Source organism: Peromyscus leucopus, chromosome 18, assembly GCF_004664715.2.
Source record: "Peromyscus leucopus breed LL Stock chromosome 18, UCI_PerLeu_2.1, whole genome shotgun sequence".
NCBI lineage: Eukaryota > Metazoa > Chordata > Mammalia > Rodentia > Cricetidae > Peromyscus > Peromyscus leucopus.
In genome coordinates this window covers 30,462,799-30,487,815 of record NC_051078.1, presented here as the reverse complement: position 1 = coordinate 30,487,815, position 25,017 = coordinate 30,462,799, and the positions used below count along the sequence as shown (strand labels likewise).

The following is a 25,017-nucleotide window of genomic DNA, read 5'->3' as shown; positions in this document are numbered from 1 at the left end:
TGCCCGTTCCCAGAAAACACCTCAGTCGAGCTCTTACTTGGCTTAGCATTTGGCTTCTAAAATAATTTGAGAATAATTGCCAACTTTAATAGCTTGTGTCACTCATCTGGGAATGTAATATTATAGACGAGTATTTAATAGCTTTACTGCGTCAGATTCAGAAGTACTCTCAGCACATTCCTGTGGTCCCCATAAAAATAGCCACCATTTTTCATGAACTGCTTAGCATTTTACCTCCTTCCCTAAGCATCCAGATAGATTCTCGAGTTGCACAAATCAGTCTTGAAGAGGCTGGGCCATTTGCCGAGAGTCCCACAGCTAGGGGATGTAGAAGGCATGCAAGGCCTGGGTTCGACTGAGTCCTAACTCTGTCCCGTACTCCCCACACGGTTAAGACCTCGGCCACCTACCTTGCCACTTAGAATGCTAGTTTTAGTGTCCCTCCTCACGTGGTTCAAGCGTGTCTGCTTCTCTGTAGTGTAGTAAGAAAAGGCCAGCTTAGTAAATGTCGCCTAACATCAGGCGTTTGCTCATGTTGACTAAATGATACTCTAAATCTGGAAACATGCATTGGGGGATAATTTATAAAGTTGTGAGGTCATACATAATTAAAATAACTCCTTATTTTAGCAAAACTGTGACTTCATCATTAAGAGAAAACAAAGACAGTTTGGAATATCAGCTGAAGAAGAATTTGTCTGAAAAATATAGTCTTCTAGATTTGTGCTTTCAGAAAAAAAAAACTGTATGTTTGTACAGTTCATAACATACTGATATTAATTCTGTGTTAATGTTTACGTGTGTGTGTGTGTGTGTGTGTGTGTGTGTGTGTGTGTGTGTTGGAGTGAACACAAACCACAGTGCCCATGCATGGAGGCCAGAGAACAATTTGTAGGAGTCTGTTGGTTCCGTCTTTTACCTTCTGGATCTGGGACTCAAACTCAGCCCTTCAGGCTTGGCAGCAAGTCCCTTTACTGAACCATCTTGCTGGTCCCTGTTAACGGTGTTTTAAATTTTATTCTGTTCTTTACTTTTCTAGTGATTATTTACATCTGGTGTTGTGTCTTACACTGTGGGCACTTAATGTGACAGGAGCATCCCCCCACCCTCATCCAAAGACAAACAATCTCACTGAACCACAATTAAATTGTATAAATTTGCTGGGCAGTAGTGGCACATGGCCTTAATCCCAGTAGAGTCAGGCGGATCTCTGAGTTTGAGGCCAGCCTGGTTTACAGAGTGAGCTCCAGGACAGCTGAGGCTACAGAGAAACCCTGTCTCCAAAAAACATAAAAGTTCAGAAGGAAGAGAGATGGCTCAGTGGTTAAGAGCACTGACTGATGTTCCAGAGACCCAGGTTCAATTCCCAGGCCTTCAGGTGGTCTGATCACACCAGGACTTAAAAAAAAAAAAATTCAAACATACAAGATTTTTGTCTAAAAAATTTTTAAGGTATTTTTTTTAACGTAAATGGCTGCCACTGGAACTAGAGTTATGGATTGTTATGAACTACCATGTGAGTGCTGGGAACTGAATCTGGGTCTTCTGGAAGAACAGCCAGTCCCTGTCCAAACGTATTTTTAACTGAACATGTCAACAAGTTTACCAAATTGTTAGATTGTAAGGAGTTGTTTTAGTTTTAGTTTTATTTCAAAGTAAACCACAACCCATGACAACGTGTTTAGAACTTCTGATTTAGAGACCAATAGTGTTTTCTCAGATAATGCATTGATGTAGCTAAGTGTCAAGAGGTGTTGCTTTCTGATATTAAATGTGACGATTATTTTTACTCATTTATTAGTCAAAGGAAATGGCAGTTCTGGGTTTTACATCCACACTGTGCACATGTTTGGGAATCTGCTTGTTTATTTTTAGCTTTCGCTTTAGCACGTCTTTGCAGGCAGTTCTCTTGGCAACAGTGATATTACTTCTTCCTGTTGTGTGTTCTGTACACTTAAGCTCTTGTATTATATCCCCCCATTGCAACTTATTTTATGCGAAAGCTCTAGTCTTTCTGCTCAGCTCTTAACCTATAATTTTCCTACTGCATTTTGGCCCTTTTTCTGAAAAAAAAAAAAAAAAAAAAAGTGAATTTTGTGAGAATTTAAGCAATGATTTTTATTTAAATCAGTTTTTTTTTTAAATTTGTATGTTTGTTTGTTTTTGTTGTTGTTTGAGGCAGAGTCTCATTGTGTAGATTTGGCTGCCTGCACCTTGCTATGGTAAAACAGGCTGACCTTTAACTCAGAGACCCACCTGTCTGCCTTTTAAGTGCTGGGATTAAATGCATGCACCACCACACCTGACTTAGGCAATCATTTTTGTTTTTGTTTTTATGACAAAAAGTGAGGATGTACTCAATGTGTATTGATTGTAGTTAGAGATTTTTTTTTTAGTCCTGCCTGGCCCACAGTCAGGACAAATCTCTCTCACCCGCCAGTCCACAGCCACTCAGATCCAACCAAGTAAACACAGAGACTTATATTGTTTACAAACTGTATGGCCATGGCAGGCTTTTTGCTAGCTGTTCTTATATCTTAAATTAACGCATTTCTATTAGTCTATAAGTTGCCACGTGGCTTGTCACTTACCGGTACGTTACATCTTGTTTTTCATGGCAGCGTCTCTCTGCCTCAGCCTTCCACTTCCCAGAATCCTCTTTTCTCCTTGTCCCGCCTATACTTTGTCTGGCTCCTGGCCAATCGGTGTTTTATTTATTAACCAATCAGAGCAACACATTTAACATACAGAACATCCCACAGCAGTGTATCTCTTCCTCCTGCCTCTGCCCTCCTCTGAGCCATCCTTCCCACTAAGGTGTAGATTTGGAGCTGACAGTAGTCACTGGCATTTGCTTTTTGTTGCTGTTGTTTTGTTCGTTTTTTGTTTGCTTGTTTTTCTGCTTCCCCTGTGCCTGGTGCAGTAGAATCTGGAGTGCTGGTAGACTGTACTAGTGCCGACTAGCCTGTGAGAGTAGAAAAGTCAATATATAGCAAATCAGATGTCAGTGCATAGCAAATCATTGGCCATTGCTCTGTAAACCCCACGTGAGTGAATTTCATCAGAATCAGACAATACCTCGAGTGTTAACCAAAGATAAGCTGGGTTTCTGTGGTTGTTAACTTTAAGGCAGTGAACCTGTGGGGTCAGCATCCTGAAGGAAGTGACTCAGCCTAAGTCAGGGACTGATTCAGTAGGTGGTATTCATCTCCCAAGAAACCAATGAGCCAGACACTAGGTCAGGGGGGTGGGAGACTGGACGACAGTGGTGAGCAAAAGCTACCATGGAATGTTTCATGAGCCAACAGGAAGATGAGTCTGGAGCACGCTGAGCCGTTAGCGTTTGTGAGGTGAGATCAGAGACAGTCCTCCTGGGAGACACTGAAGCTGAGAGTGCAAGCTTTTGTTCCTCCATTCTGACCACTGGGTAGTTGACCTGAGCGTAGCGTAATGTGGGATCGTGGCCGTCTCAGGTCTCCCCCAGATGTAACCAAATCAGATCACACCTTTTAATGGGAGCCCCCAAGACTTGTGCAGATTAAAGTTTGAGAAATGCCGGCTGAAGCTTCAGTGGGAACTGAAGGAAGTGAGAGAGTTGGAAACCAGGAACTAATGCAGAGACTGTCTTGCTTGGTGCAATCTAAGAACCAAAACAGACTGGAGCCCAGAGATCGGGCAGGTTACAGTGTTGTTATGAAGCCAGTCTGGAGAGGACTGTGGGGACCAAACACGCATCTTGTCATTTACAACAGGGCAGTAATCTTCCTGGTGCCTGAAGGGGGTTGCATTAAAGCCACTTAGGAGCGTAAGTCGGTAATCCAGGCAAAACTAGAAGATAACTGGAGGAGAATTCATTGTAATGGCGATTGTGAGAGTGGAATTCATTTGAGAGATACATGATACAGTTGATAAGGTTTGGAATGGGCTGGAAGAAAGGAGAGTGGTTATCAAGGGTCATTTCTGGAATCCCAGTTTGTAAAATGATAAACTGATTTATCATGGAAGCAAGGGATTTTCCAAGTTTTCATTTGGGCACCTGAAGTTTGATGTGTCTGAATCATTCAGTGGTAGTAATACATGGCAAGTATACAAGATTATACACATACATGCGATTTAAAAGGAAGGGTAGTATAGAATTAAGATTGTGGAAGTATTCTGCATGTGTGTGGTAATGAAACATCATGCTTAGAGAAGATTTCCCGAGAACAGAGTAAAAAAGGAGTTAGTAACACAAATGATATATGCCCAAGGTGACAGATACAGCTACCCTGATCTGATATGTTGTATACAAGTGTGACAATGCCACACTGTGCCCTCAAAATATGTGCAGGTACTGTGTTAACTAAAATGTGTGCAGGTACTGTGTTAACTAAAATGTGTGCAGGTACTGTGTTAACTAAAATGTGTGCAGTACTGTGTTAACTAAAATGTGTGCAGTACTTTAAGATTTTAAATATAGCGGGTCTTGAGACATTTTAAGAAAATAACTTGATGAACATGGGTCAACCTGCCAGGGAGGCAAGAAAAGGCCAGAGGGAAGCATGGAAACCAGGAATTGGTATCATGGCAACCTAGCAGGTAAGAACATTCCAAAAGAATGTTGTCAGTCAACACGTTTGAAAACCCAGGGAAGGCGTCTCAGTCCAACTCAGCCGAGATTCCTAGTAACCATTTGAAGAGTTGTTTTTATGAGGTAATACAGAGAGAAACAAGTCTGAAGGAGTTGCAGAGTGAATTGAGGGAGCTGTGAGAAGAACCAGCTCAGTTGTTGAATACCTATGATATACCAAGCAGTGGAAATAAATGTACAAAGGCAGGCTGATACTGGTGCAGGATGCCTGGATTGCTGAGTGGTTAAAGAGAATAGTGATGTGGAGGGGTGTGAAGTGAGTGGGTGGGGGTGCACAGGCATGAACCCTGGAAAATGACAATTGTAGGTGGACTTTCTGTCCCGCCAGCCAGCTCCCAAATAACCACACAGAGACCTATTATTAATTATGACTGCTCGGCCGATAGTTCAGTTTGCCACTAACTAGCTCTTATAACTTAAACTAGCCCATATTTCTTGTCTATACTCTGTCATGCAGCTCTGTACCTTTTTCAGTACAAGTTCATCTCCGGCTTCCTCTGCATCTCCTCCAGACTCCCGAGACCCCTCCTCCTTTTCTTCGCCTCTCTTTTGTCTGTCAGTCCTGCCTAACCTCTACCTGTCCAGCCATTGGCCAGTCAGTCTCTTTATTAAGCCAATCACAGTGACATATATTCACACAATGTAACGAAATATTCCACGGGGGTGGAGAAACGGCTCAGAGGTTAAGAGCACGGACTGTTCTTCCAGAGGTCCTGAGTTCAATTCCCAGCACCCATATGGTGGCTCACAAGCACGTGTAATATCTGGCGCCCCCTTCTGGCACGCCAGCAGAACACTACTGTATACATGATAAATAAATAAATTTTTTTAAAAAGGAGTATTCTACAAAAGATGATACTGATGATAGGTAATTTAATATAAACCGTAGAATAAACCTAAATTTTTACAACAGCCATATAATTTATTCCAGTATTATCATTTCCATTTCAGTTATGAGAACATGGAGACTTAAGGAGGCCAAGTAATTTGTCCCAGGACATTCAGAGACACACAGAAGATAAAAGAATTAAAATCAAGTCTGTGATTTTAAAATATATGTAGCATATATTTAAATTAAAATGTTTTAATATATAATATAAAATATATTTTCTGTATATATAACCACCACATTGTATGATGTCACACAGAGCTAGGTGATACCACAATTAGACATGCAAGCAAAAACTAATTGTCTTAAGAAAAATCGAATTACCATAGTGATGGAATACAGGCAGAGTATATCTGTTTTGGAAAGTGGGTAAAGACTTCATCGTTTTATAAATGCAAATCAAGTTGGAAGATAAAATGAACACCATGTATACTGAGGCCACGTAGAATGTTTTCACTCTCTGGGTGACCTAATAACAATAAATAGACTGAAGGGTGGGTTTCAGGACCACACTCTGAATATGTGTTACTGTTATGAGTCATCAAGGTAGTATGATGACTAGTATGTTCACATTGTGCCTGATGGTGGGTAGAACAATAAATAAAATGTTTGTCTTATAAATGATGAGCATGCATACAGCATCCCAGGTTTTGAATGTGGCTTTGTTAAATGGCTGGATGAATTCCTGCCTTAAAAATCGCCTCTTCGTATCATTTACACAGGTACAGTAATGACGATGACGTTTTATTCAAATGAGCAAAGCATGGTTTAATTGCTTTGTGTGGCTTTTAAGAATTACCTCATGACTTAACATTCAACAACTTACCACAGTGCATTGTATATTACAGCATACATTTCTGCTACTCTTGTCATGGGAAGTTTTGAGAAACAAGCAAATAGTGTCTTGTGGGAATAACCAATGAGTAATATTACTTTTCTCAGAGAATAAGCAAGCTGGAAAATAATTTTTCAAAAACGCATTTTAAGTAAACTTTACAATTTGTAAGTTGAGGGGTGTTTTGTTTTTTGTTTTATTTTTTTTTTCTTCTCTCTTTTTTTAAAACATGCTTTGACCTCTTGGTTTGGCTGGCCTTCTGTCGTATACTAGCAAGATACAGAATGGATGGTAGCATGCTGGCTTCTGCAGAACTCATTGAAATGATCCAGAGGCTACAAGGATGGCTACCTGCAGACGGGGTTTTCCCCATTTATATTAATCAATGTTTTGCCATGTGACTGTTTTTTTCTTTTCTTTTCTTTTTTTTTTGGTTTTTCAAGACAGGGTTTCCCTGTGTAGCTTTGCGCCTTTCCTGGAACTCACTCTGTAGCCCAGGCTGGCCTGGAACTCATAGAGATCCGCCTGCCTCTGCCTCCCGAGTGCTGGGATTAAAGGCGTGCGCAGCAGCAGCAGTCTCCGCCGCCGCCACCATCACCCGCCATATGACTTTTTACCTCTCTTCCATCTTGCACCTCCTGTTTCCTCTCCGTGTCCTCTGGCATCTCTGTCACATAAATTCATCTCCTCTTCCTCTCTCTCTGTCTGTAAGTCCTGCCTAACCTCTTCCTGCCCAGCTATTGGCCATTCAGCTCTTTATTAAACCAGTCCAAAGGAGTCTTAGCAAAGACACATCTTTACCGTGTGAAAAAAATAATACCAAAACAGCTACCATCTCAGGATAACATGAAATTTTACATTATGTTTTAAGGAATAATTAAGTTTATAGATAGAGAGGTTCAGTGCAATGTAACTATCAATTCTCTTCAGTTTGTAAATTTGTAAATATGAAGCAGTTCTAATAATCAGACGAGTAACATTCTTGAAGAAACTCCAAAGGTGAATTTTAATGTGGATATGCAAATCTAAAGAACCCAAACTGTCAGGCTAAATTTGAAAGGCTTGGTAGGCTGTAAGTGTGGTGGTGGTGCAGAAGAAGAGCCTACAATGGAAGCCCAGAGCATGCCCGTCCAGTGTGGACAGCAGCCACATGACAGAGTGGTCGTCACACTTCTAGGAAGATGGACGAGTCCTGGGCAGGCTGTAAGGTCAAAAGAAAAATATGCTCTGGCTTTTTTTTTTTTTTTTTTTTTTTTTTTTTTTTTTTTTTTTTTGGAGGGGGACGTTAAGACAGGGTTTCTCTGTGCAGCTTTGGAGCCTTTCCTGGAACTCACTCTGTAGCTCTGTAGCCCAGGCTGGCCTCGAACTCATAGAGATCCGCCTGCCTCTGCCTCCCGAGTGCCGCCCACCACAGCCACCCCCCCCACCCCCACCCCCACCTCCCCGCCCATTTTAACCACAAACAATACCAGGACCAGACAGGTTAAAGACTTGAATATGAAAAGCAAACTGTGTAGTTTTGGTGCCTGTCCTGGATCTAAAACGCCGGGCGGTGGTGGCGCACGCCTTTAACCCCAGCACTTGGGAGGCAGAGGCAGGCAGATCTCTGTGAGTTCCAGAAAAGGCGCAAAGCTACACAGAGAAACCCTGTCTCGAAAAACTAAAAAGAAAAAAAGAAAAGAAAACTGGCTTAAACTCTAAAAGAAATCAGAAGAATAGGTTTATACATTCTGAGTAGCAAGGATTTTTTTAAAAAGAAAAACATGGACAAATAATAAAGGAAATGTTTGATAAATTTGGCCACATTAAAAACAAAAACTTGGTACAAGGCATGATGCTTGGAATCATAACACAGGCTCGTGGCAATCATTATAGGAGGATCATGAATTTGAAGCAAGTTAGTTCCTCAGGAAAAAAATCTTTACTCAAAAAACAGACAGGTAAACACCCCTCATAAGATAAAAATGAAAACAAATGTAATAAGTACATCATACATATAAAAAACAGAAGATCAGTACAGAGAGCTCTTACCTACATTGGACAAGATAGAAATAAGCCAATTAAAGATTTGGCAATGAAATGTCTCTTCGCAATAGACAGAGACCATTATAGAAAACCACAGCCAATCAAAATGCAGAGGGCAAGTGACTGATTGAGTGATGCCAAGACCTAATTCACAAATCTACACAACCCCTGCCTTAAGGCTGAGGGGTCATAGCAGAACAGGGGCCAGAAAGAGGGTAAGAGCCAGGGGAACAGGAAATGAGCTGTGAGATTTCCCTTTCTAAAAATGCCAGAGAAGTTACAGCAAAGGAGCCTCCTCAACGTGGTGCCTCAACATGACCTGCACAAGGATGACACCAGTGGACATGTTACCATGGAGGGGGGGAATCTGATGGGTAACTGGGTAACTAAGGAAATGGTCTGCTCTGGGGGGAGCGGCCCCCCCCCCCCCCCCCCACTGTCCCAGCACTGAGTGGTCAGCTTTGAGATCATATACATACAAGTAACTTTACACAGGCTGAGCAAGTTGTATTTATAGATTAAGGGGTGTGTGTGTGTATGTGTGTGTAAAACAACAATTAAAGACATAGAGGTATGAATTTGATGGCAAGGGAAGAAACAGAAACAGGATAGGAAAAACGATGTAATTTGTATTTTCATTTCAAAAGACAAAAATATTTTTTGAAACTTGGCAAAAGATTAAATTAGCACATTTATAGAATTTATTGACGTACGCGTTAAATATGCTCAACTTACCAGTAACCAAAGAAATACATAGTGATATAAAGGCCATGACATGGTTTCCTGCCCCTATTAGGCAGAATTTTATACATGAAATAATTAAGTGGCTTTGTAGATGAGAGACTGGAAGAACAAGCTGATTCTACCACGTTGAACAGCATTTGCTAAGACTGACCCCTGTTCCACTCTAGAGACATCTATCTCATCGCCATACAGGGGACATGTACAAGAATACCCACCCCAGCATTTGTTGTTGGTTAACAATTATTAGAAGGGAAACACTATGGGCTTCCCTTAGTCACTGGAATACTGTTGGGCAGGTGGTAATATGAATGGGAATGGCCCCCATAGGCTCACATGCTTGAAAACTTGGCCTCCAGTTGGTAGAACTGTTTGGGAAGAATCAGGGGGTGTGGCTTTGTTGGAGGGGGGTGTCAATGGGAGCAGGCTTTGACATTTCCAAAGATTCACCCCACTTGCAGTGTGTCCTCTGTCTTTTGCTTGTGGATCCCATTTGTAGATTTCGATGTGAGTTCTCAGCTGCCTGCCATGGTGCTTCCTGCCATGATAGTGATGAACCCTTGGCCCTCTGGAACTGTAAGGCCCAAAGAAAGCTCCCTTCTGGAAGTTGCCTTGGTCATTTTGTCACAGCAATAAAAACGTAACTAAGACAAACAGTGATAGAGTTGTATTCATCACTGTGGACAGTCTAACAGTGCTAACTAATAGAAAGTATCAAAAGTAATAGAAATCCCTATATTATAGGATACCACGGGAAGTTCTAATGGGGATGTCTTTGTGAATGATGAAAATACGGGACTGAGTTAGATGGATAGACAGGATGATGTAGTCATTCAGGAGAGAAGGATACAGAGCAGAGAAGGGGCACATTGTTTTCTGAGTGTTGTTTGTTAGTCCGTGTGATTTTTTTGTTGGATTTTTAAAAGCATTGTTGGAACTTGGAAAAGAAATCAGCTGTTACCTTTTACAAAACAGCAAGGAGCTGTGTTGCCTAGAGGGATGTTCTCACTACTGCTCGTTCTCTTGAATCCATTTCACTTGATGGCTGTTTGCTTAAATTCTCAAGGGTGAACAGATCAGTTTGTTCTGAGACATGATAGGAGTGAAATTAAACCAGCTGTGGCCTTCCAAGCCCCGCCCCATCCCTGCCCCCCCCACCGTTTTTTTTTTTTTCTAGTATATAACTTAGTTTAAGATAAACTAGCTTTGTAAAAATAATTAAGTATGTATATGTGTGTGCAGGTGCCAGCAAACGACAAAAGAGGGCACCAGGTCCCCTGAAGCTGGCATTACGGGTGGTTTGGAGCCTTGACTCGGGTGGTGGGACCTGAACTCAGATCTTCTGGAAGAACAGCAAGCTTTGCTTTTTTATCTGATTTTTTGCAGTGGTAGGAATCAAACAAACCTAAACTTGAGTCATTCTAGGCAAGCAAGCACTCCACCACTGTGTGTGTGTGTGTGTGTGTGTGTGTGTGTGTGTGTGTGTGTGTGTGTAGGCAAGAAAGCATATCCACCACTGTGTATATATATATACAGTGAAAGATAACTACAGATTTTTGTCCTACACATTAGCATACTATATGTATATGAATGAGTCTTGTGAAATTCTATGTAAAAAAAGAGATTACGTGTGACTTTCTTACTCTGAGTGCCCTTTGAAGTTTTTTTGTTGTTGTGTTTTGTTTTGGGTTGTTTTTTTGTTTGTTTGTTTTGTTTTTGTTTTTTGTTTTTTTTTGTCTTTTTGGTTTTTCAAGACAGGGTTTCTCTGTGTAGTTTTGGTGCCTGTCCTGGATCTCACTCTGTAGACCAGGCTGGCCTCGAACTCACAGAGATCCTTCTGCCTCTGCCTCCCGAGTGCTGGGATTAAAGGCGTGCACCATCACCGCCCAGCTGAAGTTTAACAGTAACAAAAAGTAAAGTCATCTGTTTTCCCTGTTGAACTGGCAAGAAGCATTATTGGTGTCACGTTTGCCCGGAACATTGAGAAAGCGTCCATCTGCAACCCTTAGAGTCCAGTGTTAGTTCGGAAGAGAGAACACTGATTCTGTTTCACTCACTGCCTCTCTCCCAACCCCCAGATGTGGGTTGTCTGCCTTGGCACAGGTTTCCAAGTCAGGGTGGGGCATTAGAAAACAGATCTTCCCATAAGGAACTGGCAATAGAGTCTGTGTTTTCATAATCATATAGGGATAAGTGGAAGTACGGGGACACTTTATGTAAATCTCATGTGTACTAGTAGTCTACCCATTCATGCCTTCAGAGTAGATCAGTTTCCATAGAAATGAAAATAGTGATTAGAAACCAGGCTGATACTGGATTCGTGTCCTCAGCCTCTTCCAAAGGACCGAAATCATTCAGATATCTTAGCTGACAACTCCATAAGGGGCGTTGTTTTTCAAATCCTCCATAAACTTTACACCTAAAGCTTTTGTGTTTTTCTGGTTTTGTGGATGTGTTTATTTGGCTGGCTGGCTGGCTGGCTGGTTGGTCGGTTGGTTGGTTAGTTGGTTTTGTTGGTATATTTTATTAGTCAACTTGTTTTGTTGTTGCAACAAAATGCCTGCCAAAGGCAACTTAAGGAAAGAGGAGTTGGTTTTGGCTTTGAACTTGAGAGTGCGGTCTATCGTGCTAGGGCAGTCATGGCGGAAGGTGAGGGAGGCCTGCTCATATTGCATGGGATGTTGAGGAAGCCAATATCTGCCGCTCCTGGAGTTCAGTGTTGATTCAGAAGAGGGAGCGCCCAAGTAGTAACCGCGGAATACTTGTCATCAACTCACTTTCTCCTTTTTATCCAGTCCAGGACTGCAGCCCATGGAATGCTGCCACCCACAGTGGATGGGTCCTCTCACCTCAATTAGCGTAATCTAGATCATCCTTTACAGTCTTACCCAGAGGCTCACCTCGAGGTGATTCTGTGCTGTTGACATTCAGAATTATCCATCATGGTTGAGTGTGGTTGTTTTGTCTTTTGGTTAGATGATTTGTTAGAGAGAGGGCGGGGGATAAGACTTTCTGAACTTAGTAAACTTAGTTTTTGAGGAGAAAAATTCACATAATATTTTCTAAATTTTTATCCTAGAAATATACTGAAGTCGATCAGACTTGATCAGATGGGTCGTTTTTTTTACAAGATTATGCAATACACTGTATAGATATAAAACATATAAATCATGTGATTTCTTGTTCAAAGTAAAGAGTCCAGGGTTTGAGAATTTTAGAGCTTGAGTATGAATCCTTTGTGGTAGCCCTGTGACAGATTCATCCGGAGAGGCTCCTGCTCATTTTCTCATTTCCCATCCACGCCTGTCAACATGGCTTTGATCTGAAGAAAAGCACCAAATATAGAGCAATACTCAGTCCCTTCAAAGGGTGGTCATCCTGCCTTTGTCGGGGGTTTTCAGAGGAACTCAATGACAGGCTGAATCCTTTGTGCCGATGGTAAGCGCTGCACAAGTGCCTCCCACTCCGGCCACAACTTCTGTTCCTGCCACTTAACGATTCATAACCACCCCCTCCCCCAAAGAGACTTCAACCACTAGGCTTCCTGTCTTTTCATTACTGGTCCCCTATGTCCGTGTCTCTGCCTTTGGGCAACTTAGATTGCTTGGTTCCTTTATATCCATGCTCTTGATCCTTTGTTTCTCTGTGTGCTTACCCACAAAGACTCCAGCTGGGTTCATTGTCTCCCTGCCTCCTCTTCCAATCCCAAAGTGTCTAAATTTGCTTGACTAGATAGCTGGTTGACTGCTGATGCCTATCTTGCCCGTTTAATGGATTGGTATACCCTTCCCAACTCCCATCAAGGCAGGGGAAGTGGCCCCAGGGTTAAAGCACTTGCTGTGTATTCAAGGAGACCAGAGTTTGGATCCCCAGAACCCACGTGAATGCCAGGTGGGTGTGATGGCCCACCTCTGTAATTCCAGCACTTAGAACACAGAGATGGGTGATCCCAGAACAAGCTAACAGCCAACTCTGGGTTCAGATGAGAGTCTCCACCTCAGAGTGTAAGGTAAAGACTGATGAGGAAGACTCTGGATGCCCACTTCAGGACAATTAAAATATATATTTGGGCTGGAGAGATGGTTCAGCAGTTAGGAATGCTTACTGCTAATGCAGAGGACCCAGATTCACAACCATCTGTTATTCCAGTTCTGAGGGATCTGAAGTCTTCTTCCGGCTTCCGTAGGCTTCCACACACATAAATCCACACAAGAAACCACACGTACACGTAAAAAAAATGTTTAAAAATGAAATTTTAAAGAAGTGTTTATCCTCTAATGTAAATGATAATACCTTATCCGTAAAAGTGAACCATGACGTTTAGAGAATTGGCTGGACACTTGTCTATAGACCGTGACCTTCAGAGTTGTTTCTGTCAAGGAGCTTTGTTCTTTTACTCTAGTTTTTGTTGTGAAAATGGGACCTTTTCACCCACAGGCAGGGATCTCTGAGCTCCTCCGGTTTGCTCTGGGCCTGGTCTAGGCCGCCTTGTGTCTCCAGTTTTTTACAGGGATGGAGAGCTTAGAATGGAGGCTGCTCTGGTATCTTCTTAGGTAAAGTGGTCCAACTGTAGACATCACCAAGGAACAGGAGGAGAACTTGAATGGAGGCTGCTCTGGTGTCTTCTTAGGTAAAGTGGTCCAACTGTAGACATCACCAAGGAACAGGGATGGAGAACTTGGAATGGAGGCTGCTCTGGTGTCTTCTTAGGTAAAGTGGTCCAACTGTAGATGTCACCAAGGAAGTACCGTGTACAACATGCTCCTTGCTGCAGCCCAGGATGCGCACTGCCGGAAGGTCTTGTTTGCTGGATCAACAAATGCATTCTTGGTCCCCACTGTTGAGGGTCAGCAGCAGAGGCGATCCGGTGGGCCGTCTTCCTGGTGAAACCTCCCACTGGTGCTCTTCTTTTTTCAGTGCTAAGGTCCTCTGTCTCCTGTGTTTTCAGCTCACGTGGCTCCAGCCTTATCAGGAGTGCTCCCAGCACAACAGAGAGTCCTGGAGAGCAAGTAACTGTCCCGGGCCTGTTTGTCACTGGAGATGCTTGGTAGGATGTAAGAGCCCTGTAAGCGTTCACACCAAACATTCCCAGTAACATTCGGGAAAAGAAGAGACTGGAGACTCAGGTGGTGAAATTTTGTCAGCACAGCATCCTAAACATGGTTTCTTTTCCATTTTATGATAACATTATTTTTAATTTATGATGTGTGCATCTCATTTTTCTCCTCTTCAGACAAGAAGCAAAGGCAGATTGGTTGATAGGAACTAATCAGCTAATATGTAGGTTCTAGTTCCTTTGATGGAAAAGACAGACATCAGTTGGCTGATGTTTGGTGTGGGATTGGTTGGGTTTTTTTTTTCTTCCGGCCTGCATACTTGCTTTTCTTATCATGTCCATATGTCCTGTGATGGTAATCTGTTTGTTTTCTTTCTCCAAACAAGAAAATTACTATTAAGACTATTGGAGCTCCTTTATTGCTTTGACTTGCTATGTTCCAAAGTCATTTACCCCTCTTAATAACCAGCCTGATAGTATAGCCCAAGTTCATTGATTGAACTGCTGTAGTCATCAAGTTGGGACCTTAGTGTACACAGAGCCCTCGGCCTTTCCTTAGCTTTAGTGGATTTTTTTTTTCATTAATTTTGACAAACAGCGCATTGTAGTATTGATATGAGAGGAAAATTTGGAAGTTCCACCCCCCTACAGAAAGGTAGAGGGTATCATGGAAAGCAGGGCCTTGTCCCAAAGTTCTGCATGTGGAGAGCTTCAGCCTAGACTGAACCTTGGTTCTTTGCTACATGTAGTCCTTGGCCAGGCTGTTTAGCTGCTCAGTGTCTGTTTCCTTTTTTGAAAACCAAGAGTGCACTTTGGAGGTCCAAAAGGACTCAGCCTTGCTATGACACCGGAGGAGGCCATGGGAGCCAGAAGAATCTGCCTGTGGGGTCATTGAGAGAGAGGAATCAGCTAGCTTGCAGCAAGCTCCGCACATCGCCTTGTCATCAGAAATACCTGGAGAAACCTCTGCCAAGAACCCCTGACCCCTAGCAATAACCAGGAATTTAAGAGTGGGAAAAAAGAAAAAACAAAAAACAAAAAAAAACCACAGTTCTGAGGCTGTATTTTATTTGAGTTCTATTTTCATAATAACTTGAATGAGGGAATTTATATACTATGAAATTGTCTCTTTTGACATGTGCACTTCACTGGTATTTAATAAATTCACAAAGTTGTGCTACTCTGACTCATTTTTTTATTATTTATTTTGATGTCTGTGGGCATTTTGTAAGAAGGTGCACCACATGCATGCAGTTTCTGTAGGGACAGGAGTTACATGGTTGTGAGCCACCATGTGGGTGCTAGGAAGGGAATTCTGGGTCCTTGAGCAGTTAATGCTCTTAACTACTGCTGAGCCAGCTCTTAAGCCTCTACTATGACTAATTCTTGTTTGTTTGGTTGGTTGGTTTTGTTTTGTTTTGTTTTTCAAGACAGAGCTTCTCTGTGTAGCTTTGCGCCTTTCCTGGGCCTCACTCTGTAGCCAAGGCTGGCCTCGAACTCACAGAGATCCACCTGCCTCTGCCTCCCGAGTGCTAGGATTAAAGGCGTGCGCTGCTGCTGCTGCCGCCGCTGCCGCCGCCGCCGCCGCCGCCGCCGCCGCCGCCGCCACCACCACCACCACCACCCGGCTACTGTGACTAATTGTAAAATATTTTGCCACTGCTGAGGGACTTTAAGAATATTTTCATTACTACTATGTACGTTAGTGTCTCCTGATTCTCCTTTGCATTCAGCCCCTGGCAACCACTGATTTTAGTATATTATCATATTCTCTCATTTTTGACTGTTTTATATAAAGAGCATTATATAAAAGCTAGCCTTTGGTGTCTAGCTTCTTTAATGTAACTCGGTACTTAGAAGGTTCATCTGAGTTATGAAATGAATCAGCAACCCATTTTTATGAACAAATAATCATAGTAAAGATATGCTATATTTGTTTCTTTATTATCACAGCATTGGACGTTTGGATTGTTCGTAATTTCTTGGACGTTATGATCAATGCTGCCTTGAACATTTTCACACAAGCTTGTGTGGATATGTTTTCACTGTCTTGGGTTTATGTCTAAGGTTTATGGTAATTCTGTGCTTCAATTTAATGTCTCTCAGTGTCTACATTCTACAGTCCTACCAACAGTGTCTGCGGGTTCCAGGTTCTCAGCATCCCCCCTAACACTTGGTACTGTCCATTATTTATTTCAGCCATCTTGGTGTATGTGAAGCAAATGCCCTTGCAGTTTGATTTGCTGATGATGTTCAACATATGCTTGTGAGCTCATTGGCTGTTTATGTATCATTAGATGAGTGCTGTTCAAACCTCTGTCCATTTTTAATTGGGTTATATATCTTTAATCCTTGAATTGCAAGTCTTTGTGTCTATGTACAAGTCGTTGTTTATCAGGTATTTGCTCCAAAGATACTTTCTTCCATTTGTTTTTGCTGTCTTGATGGTATCTTAATCATACAAATGGTAAAGTCCAGTGTATGTATTACTTTATCATCTTGATTTTGGTATTGTACATAAGGAAATTCTGTCTGGTTCAGGAATACTTAACCCACACCATATGCATCCCAGGATAGCCATGAATGTGACCAAATACAATCGTCACATAGCCGTGGAACAGGTTGGACACTCCTGGGTCCAGATCAAGAAAATTTAGTCCTGCCAGGCAGTGGTAGCGCACACCTTTAATCCCAGCACTCAGGAGGCAGAGCCAGGAGGATCTCTATGAGTTCGAGGCCAGCCTGGACTACCAAGTGAGTTCCAGGACAGGCACCAAAACTACACAGAGAAACCCTGTCTCGAAAAACCAAAAAAAAAAAAAAAAAAAAAAAAAAAAAAGAAAAGAAAATTTAGTCCTATTTTCTTCTAAAAATTTTATAGTTTTAGCTCTTCTATTTAATTCTTTAACCTTTGTTGAGTTGATATTATATATGGCATGAAGCCAAGGTACAAATTTATTCTTTTAAGTGTATCTAATTTTTCCCAGCATGTTTTAAAGAGGTTGTGTTTTCCAAAATAAATTTTCTTGGCAGTTGTCTGAAATCAGTTGGCCCTATGTTAAGGTATGGGCTTATTCCTGACCTGTCAAATCTGTAGTGTTGATCTGTAGGTCGTTTGAAGGTACCAGGGACCAAACATAGGGCCAGATACATACCAGACATGGACCTAATCATTGAGCTACCTCCTGAGTTCCATACCGTATTAAGCACTGTAATTTGCTGGTAACTTTTGTAGTTTGGAGTATGTTGTCTAGTTTTTTACTCATGTTATTTTAGCTGTGGGTTCTTTGCACTTCTGTGTGAATTTTTTTTTAAGATTTATTTATTTATTATGTATACAGTGTTCTGTCACACATATCCCTGCAAGCCATATCTGAGGGCACCAGATCTCATTACAGATGGTTGTGAGGCACCATGTGGTTGCTGGGAATTGAACTCAGGACCTTTGGAAGAACAAGCAGTGCTCTTAACCTCTGAGCCATCTCTCCAGCCCACTTTTGTGTGAATTTTAAGGTCAACTTAAACTTTATGTAAAAGAAAGCAGCTGGAAGTTTGATGAGGATTGTTCTGAGAACCTTCATCAGTGTTGCGGGCGGGGTGGGGGGGTGGGGGGGTGTACTACTGCCATCTTTTTTACAACAGAGTCTCAGTCTATAGATAGTCCAGTGTAGTGGAACTCATGATCCTCCTGCCTCAGCCACCCAGGGGCTGGGATTACAGACATTTGCCACCACACCTGGAATTTTCAGATCCCTGAGCATAGCATATGAAGTATCTTTCCACTTGGTTGGAGTTTTAATTCCATTTAGTGGTGGCTTATAGTTCCCAATGTACAAGTCTAACACATAGTTTGTTAAATTTATTCCTAAATATTTTAATTTTTGATGCTATTCTAAATGGAATTCTAAATAAATTTATTTTCTTAAGTTTATCTTCTAGCAGTTTGCTCCTCTTTAATTGGATTTTTTATTGTAGTGAAATATATGAAACAAAGAAGTTACCTTTTTAATCACCTTAAGTATACAATTTACTAGCAGGAGATTTATTCACAAAACTCACAAAGTTCTGCTACCACTGTTTATTTCACAACTTTTTGGCATTCCCAATAGAAACTTTTTTACCCATTGAGGAATAAATATGATCACCCTTCCTTCCTCCCAGACACTAGTAACTTTCACCCCAACTCTACCTATTTGAAATCCTACATGTAAGTGGGCCACTACATGTCTAGTTTCTTCGGTTAGTATATTTCCAGGTTTTTCCCATGATAGTATTATTGGAATTCCATTTTGTAGCTGAATATTGAAAGGTTTTTTGCATCCTGATAGGCCTCTCTGCCGACACAGCAATCCAAATCAGAGCGAATTAGAAAAAGCCCAGGTTTGATGGGTAAAGCGTTCCCAGGAGATTCTCCAGCGCCCCTCCGCTCCCGCCACCCCCCCACCCCACCCCCCAGAGAGGAGGCAGGGACGAGAGACTGGAAGAACCACACGTCTGTTTTCTGGGATGCAGCTTAAATACCCTGTGGGAGTGGTCTTGAGTCTCTGGGGGAAGAGCTGTGTTTGGCGGGCTTTGAAGGGGCGGGTTTGGGGAAAGAGATGGAAGAGGGGAGTTGAGGTGGATCTTCCGCCAGAACATTCCAGACTCTTTGGATATATGGATGCCAGGGTGTCAGGGGCTGAGGTGGAACTCCCACCCAAACAAATACAATTTCACTAGAGGTTTATACCACATTCTGCCTGCACACTTTTCCGCTGGTGGGTCAGGTGCTTCTTAAACTCTCGTGAGGGAGGCCACCGTGGATATTGGAGTTCTGTATTCTTTTGCATCTGCTCCAGTTCCTCCGCATGTGCACTAAGGAGTGGGGCTGCTGGACAACATGGCAACTCAATGGTTAATTTTTTGAGGATTTACCAGACTTCCCATAGCAGCTTCGGCATTTCATGGTGACTTAAATTCTCTGCATCTTCACCCGCACTCTTTATTTTCCTTTGGGGGCACTAAGAGTCACCTTAGTGGGAGCAGATGTTGTGTTTTTAATTGAAAACGAAACTTCATTCCGTAATGTTTTTAAATGGTAAAACTCGTGATCAGACAGGCATATTGGAAGTATTTCACAGAAGATGAAGAAACGTGGTAAATTTTCTCTACTCACTGTTAACTTTGTTTCTTCATCTGGAACTGTTAGTATATATTTACATATGCGTGCGTGCGTGCGTGCGTGCGTGCGTGCGTGTTAAGTTTGGAAACTCTAATTGTTCCTGTCTTTTCCATGGCATTAAAGACAACGGATTCCACTGGCCGAGCTGTACCAGAGAAGGGTGGAGACATTTGTGGGTATTTCTTGAACCCTTCCTTAATACCGGAATGCTCATCAACAACTGTGAAAAAGAAAACAGAAGATTTAAGTGACCTCCCCTCGGAAAGCCAAAGAAGTGTGCCACTGGCTGTGACTGATGCTCTGGAGCATATCATGGAACAGCTCAACGTTTTAACACAGGTGGGTTGACCTTCTGCCTCAGCGTGAGATATGGAGAGCAGGCCTGGGTATAGCAGGATGTGAGGCCAGTGGAGCCAAGAAAGTTTTTACTGGCAAGGCAAACCCAAATAGTGACTAGCAAGACACTTAGAGCTAAGCCATTCTGAGCAAATTTGTTCAGAGTGTCTCAGAAGAGCTAGCGTTCTCTCTCTCTCTCTCTCTCTCTCTCTTTCTCGTGTGTGTGTGTGTGTGTGTGTGTGTGTGTGTGTGTGTGTGTGTGTGTGTACAGCACCCTGTACTCTCTGGCATCCTGGCATCCTGTATCATTTGTGCAAATGGCAGTGGTATTCTGTGCTTTAAATGCTATTTGGTTTTAAGCAGTAATGTTCTATCCTTTGAATTTATGATGTAGTTATATTTATATTAGTCACTTATAAAGAAATATTTAATAGCATAAGAAAAATTTATTGACGTAAACACTCCTTTGTAGTACAAAATATTATCAAAGTTTATAGTTTTTCACTGAAAATCCTCTGCCTGCCAAGTGGGTAATATCTCTCTCCAGAGTTTCTTCCCGAGGAAATGGCTTGTCTTCCCATCTTAGAATCTTAGCCAGTGTCTTAAGGCCATTTACCACGGCAGAGAAGTATGATGAATCTTAAGTACTGTTCTAAAATTCTTCCAGACCTAATACGAGGGAAGCCTTGTGTTGAAGAGGAAACAGCCATTGTTTCTCTCCCCATCTGCTGATTGTGTCCCTGGGAGACGTCTGTTGTCTCCTCATTGTGTACACTTAATCTTTGCTGTGTACAGTATTGGTCAGTGCACACATTACCTCAACTTATACAGAGCAAGGGGTAAATGTGTGAGACAGAGCAACGTCAGTCTCTTGCCCAGAATAAATATTTCAATCTCCAACACCGCCTGTATAGAAATCCCCTCCGTTCTCGACTCTGGCTGTGCATCTACCACTGGGATGCTAGAATCATGCGATGTCCGGGTCTCTCTTCCGCAAGGGACCTTTTCCCTTGTCTGTCTCAGGTGAAAACATCAGGCACTGAAGAAGACTCCGTGGCTCTCCCAGTGCACAGAAGCAGTAATTAAGGACTGACTTTGTCCACCCGTTCCATCTCAAGGCCTTTGGAGTGAAGCGGCGTGTCTGTGGGTTTGGAGTTCTGACACAGTGTGAGAAAGAGCCTTGGGAGACTTGGGGGTCACAGTTGTTCACTAAAAATCGCATTCAACTCACCCATTTTCACTTTGAAATCTTGTGCTACAGGTGACCTTCCTTGTGTTTACCGAACATGTCTCTCCTTTAAAAACCACTGACCTCTCGGGTACCACCTTCAGTTTCAGTGGACAGGACTTTCTTCCCTAACTGTCTCCTGTCAGTCAGGCCCTCCTTAGGACTCTCCAGAGGAATCTCTTCCCCACCCCCACCCCCACACCTTCCTCGGCTCCTTCCTCCTTTTTACCGGATTCCCAGATAATGGGTCACTTTTGTCCTCCTGCATTCCACGATGGTGGTGTTATTGTTGACTTTAAAGGGTTCGTTTCCTTCATACATTAAAGAGCTGAAGGCAGACGGAGCAGGCTTGCAGCAGAGGAACAGTGAGTCTGGGCAGGTTGCAAGCAAAGTAAACATGTTCTGAGCCGTCACCTAAGATGGAGGATTTAGAACTGTTACAGAAAGGGGGCGGGGGGATCAGAAGAGTGAAAGAGATAAAACAAATTAAAGTTTTTTTTTTTTTTTTTTTTTTTTTTTTTTTTTTTTTTTTTTTTTTTTTTTTTTTTTTTTTTTTTTTTTTTTTTTTTTTTTTTTTTTTTTTAGTATGAGATCTGTTACTCCCCCTCCTCCCCTCCCTAGAACTACTTAAAAGGAAAAAAAAAAAAAAAAAAAAAAAAAAAAAAAAAAAAAACTAGAAAATAACAGAAGGGGGAGGGGGGGGAAAGCAAGTACTGGATCGTACTGTGTAGTCCCAAAGTACAGATTATTATAAATGTCACAGACAAATGGCTTGGGCCTGCTAAGGGTTGACTGTCCAGAAGAGAAAGGCGGAGGTGTGAACTTGAAGGTTAAAAGGGAGGTGTGAACTTGCAGGTTAAAAGGAACACGCCAAGACTTGAAAATGGGAATGTGAAGTCGTGGTTCCTAGGCAGTTCACTTTGGGGAATTAAAAGCATATGGAAATGTACAAAAGTGTTTATAAAGGTCAGCATAAAGAAAGACAGGATGGAAAGGTAAGGATGAAATTGTGAAAACCACTCGGAGAGTTCTGGATGGTGACTGAAAGTGACCACTGGTCTCTTAGGGGAACTTACTAAGTAATGCATAAGTTTTGTGTGGCTTCCTGGTCTGTGTCTTAGTTTATAATGGAAAGGAGTTTTTGTTTTTTGTTTTTAAGAAAAGCTATAAAAGACTGGACAGTATCATGATTATTTTTCCCAAATTTCACATCTCCCTATGACTGTATTATTATGAGAACATGTCATTATGCCGAAGGACTTAAGAGAGCTAGACCCCACCCAGTCCTTTGTGCCCAGCAGCAGCATAGCTTAGACACTTCGGTCCTCTCACCAAGCCGCCCATCTCCTTACCTGGATGAGGAACCGCTGGCCATCATGGCGTTTTTATAGTCGCCTCACTCCCGTCTGTCTGTAGCGCTGTCGGGATGGTGACAGCCGGGCCAGTGGTGGGTGACATGGCTGTAGCACCTGAGCCAGGAATCTGTAGCTTCACCTGCATTGTTTAAAATGCTGTGGATGGCCTCATCCCTGCCAGTGAAGACTTCCTGAGCTCCTGGAAGCCGGAGCCCAGATGGAAGAACATTCCTCAGAGACCTGATCTCCCCTCCCCTGTTCTTCATAAGCAACGGTTGTTTGTTTTGTTTGAGATGGGGGCAGGTCTTTTAACATCTTCAATACTTGATAATGCTTTGCTCTGCAGGTGGACTCAGTGGCGCAATGAGTTGGGAGCCCCTTTTTTTAGCCAATTTGGGGGCAGGTGATTGATATTCAAGTCCTAAATGACCTGCCTTGGATCTGCACTGTCGCTCTAGGTAGGCATGAGGTTACCAGCACTGAGGCTTTCATGCCTTTTTTTTTTTTCTTTTCTTTCTTTTTTTTTTTGCAGACTGTTTCCATTCTGGAGCAGCGACTGACTTTGACAGAAGATAAGCTGAAAGGCTGCCTTGAGAATCAGCAAAAGCTTTTCAGTGTCATCCAGCAGAGAAGTTGACCAAGAAAGTGTGTGCGCACAGGCCAATAAATGATGACACATTCTCATGCTCAGGCAGGCAGCAAAGGCGGTCCACCCCCACCAAGCACTAATTAGCACAGCTTCTTCTCAGAGGGTGAGCGACAGAACAAAAGGTTGAAGCCATTTTTCAGAACCAACTTAAACACATAAATCAATGTCAAGGATCAATTTAAGCTCCTCCCAGTTATAATTGCAGTAATAAAATTATAAGGCATTTAAATCACCCCATTCCCCCCCCCCACACACACACACACACACACACGTGCACTCATATTATTTGAAATGTCAGCTTTTATTTAAAGTGCAAATCCCCACCAGGAAAGTAACCAGACCTCAAGATTTCATTGTTAAATTATTTCGATTGACCATGTTCAGGCAATTAATTACCTGAAGATAATTAATGTATTTCTTAGGTGAACACACCCTTGGTGTGAAATCATTCACTTCCTTTTGAATAGCATCTGAAATGTAGAAAATGCATTATTGAGCTGGCTCATATTTCTTTCAGGTCAGAAAAACTACACTCTTACTAATGCCTTGAAAAGATGCTCCCAGAGAGTTTCCACAGCCAGAATAAGCTTATCTTGATTAGCAACGGTGCAGAGCAGGAGTTTTCCTTGTTTGCTGGGAGTGAGAACCATGTGAAGCATGAATTACAGGTGGACACGCTGAGTGGTCTGGGTCATACTGAACTTCATGATCCAAGTTCACAGAGATTATGTTTGTGTGATTTCAGTGTGCTAAAAAGGCAAAATGATGAACAATACATACTCAAGTAGATACACATAAATCACGTCTATTATTGCTTAGGGTGATGCTCGTGGCTAAATAAGTATATTTTTATCTAGAAAGAAATTGCATCTTTTATTTGATTTTTTTAATGAATTGTGATTTGAAATGAAAACGAGTCAGGCATTTTAAAAGATCTTGGTTATAAGTTAAGAATATGTCTTTCTCTTTAAACAAATAGGCAATCAGAGTAGAAAAGAAGCAAATTCAAGGCAGCTAGCTTTGGGCATGGAGAACAAAGGCCAAACACATCTGTGTATCGGGCAGATGCTATCTGTGGAGAGAAAACGAAGCCCTAGCAGTGTGGGAACAGAGAAATCTTTCTCCAGGTAGTTTCAGTTGTATACCTATGAACTGGCTTTATCTTCTCTCTCACTGTATGTTGTAAATGCCTTTTCTGTCCTGTAAGTGTGATTGTCTAGACATTTTTTTTACAAACTCACAAAACTAAGTGGCCCTGTATTTTTATACCTTTATTGAGAAGACTACATCAAAAATGAAATGTAATACCAACTTTTGTTTACTTTTTTTTATGCTTCAAATAATAAAGACATTTTTAAAAATAATAATTTTTTTTTTTTATGTTTAAAACCTAGCAATGTAGCCAGGTGGTAGTGGTGCATGCCTTTAATCCCAGCACTAGGGAGGCAGAGGCAGGCAAATTTCTGAGTTCGAGGCCAGCCTGGTCTTCAGAGTGAGTTCGAAGACAGGCACCAAAACTACAGAGAGAAACCTTGTCTCAAAAAACCAAAACAAAACAAAAAGAACCCCTAGCAATGCTACTGTTATTGCACTCATCTAGACTGCAATATGTGTAGCAATCCTGGAGAGCTCCCAGCTTCCCCAGCCTTGGCTCTAGATCTCCTGACTCAGCAGCTTCAGAAGGGTCCCTTGCCCTGTGTCTGTAACAAGCTTAAGGTGATTTGGGTGTTGGTGGCCTGTGGGCCCCTTTAGGGACCACCCATCCAGCTTCAGCTGCTTCTGACCACCTGAGGTGACCATAGATTTTGCTCATCATCACAGAACCCTGATAAGTAGTAATGATAAGAACAAAAATACGGGCCAGGCTGTGTTGGCACACTCCTTTAATCCCAGCACTCGGGAGGCAGAGGCAGGTGGATCTCTGTGTGTTCGAGGCCAGCCTGGTCTACAAGTGAGATCCAGGAAAGGCACAAAGCTACACAGAGAAACCCTGTCTCGAAAAACCAAAAAAAAAAAAAAAAAAAAAAAAAAAAAACCCTGAAACCATTTCAGAGTGTTAGTTTATGATTCCCCACCCCTTTTTCTAGCTCTTGAGGAATCTCCTTGGCCTTC

At 42.1% G+C, this 25,017-nt stretch overlaps 1 protein-coding gene across 1 annotated transcript in view; it reads left to right on the top strand.

Annotated features, from left to right (window-relative positions):
- Window positions 1-23,692, top strand: part of Poc1b (POC1 centriolar protein B) — a 106,413-nt gene extending 82,721 nt beyond the window's left edge. Inside the window, 2 exon segments of the mRNA XM_028881192.2 lie at window positions 19,461-19,676; window positions 22,789-23,692. Coding sequence (XP_028737025.1) covers window positions 19,461-19,676; window positions 22,789-22,893 — 321 coding nt within the window. The 3' untranslated portion in view covers window positions 22,894-23,692.
- The last annotated feature ends 1,325 nt before the right edge of the window (window positions 23,693-25,017 follow it).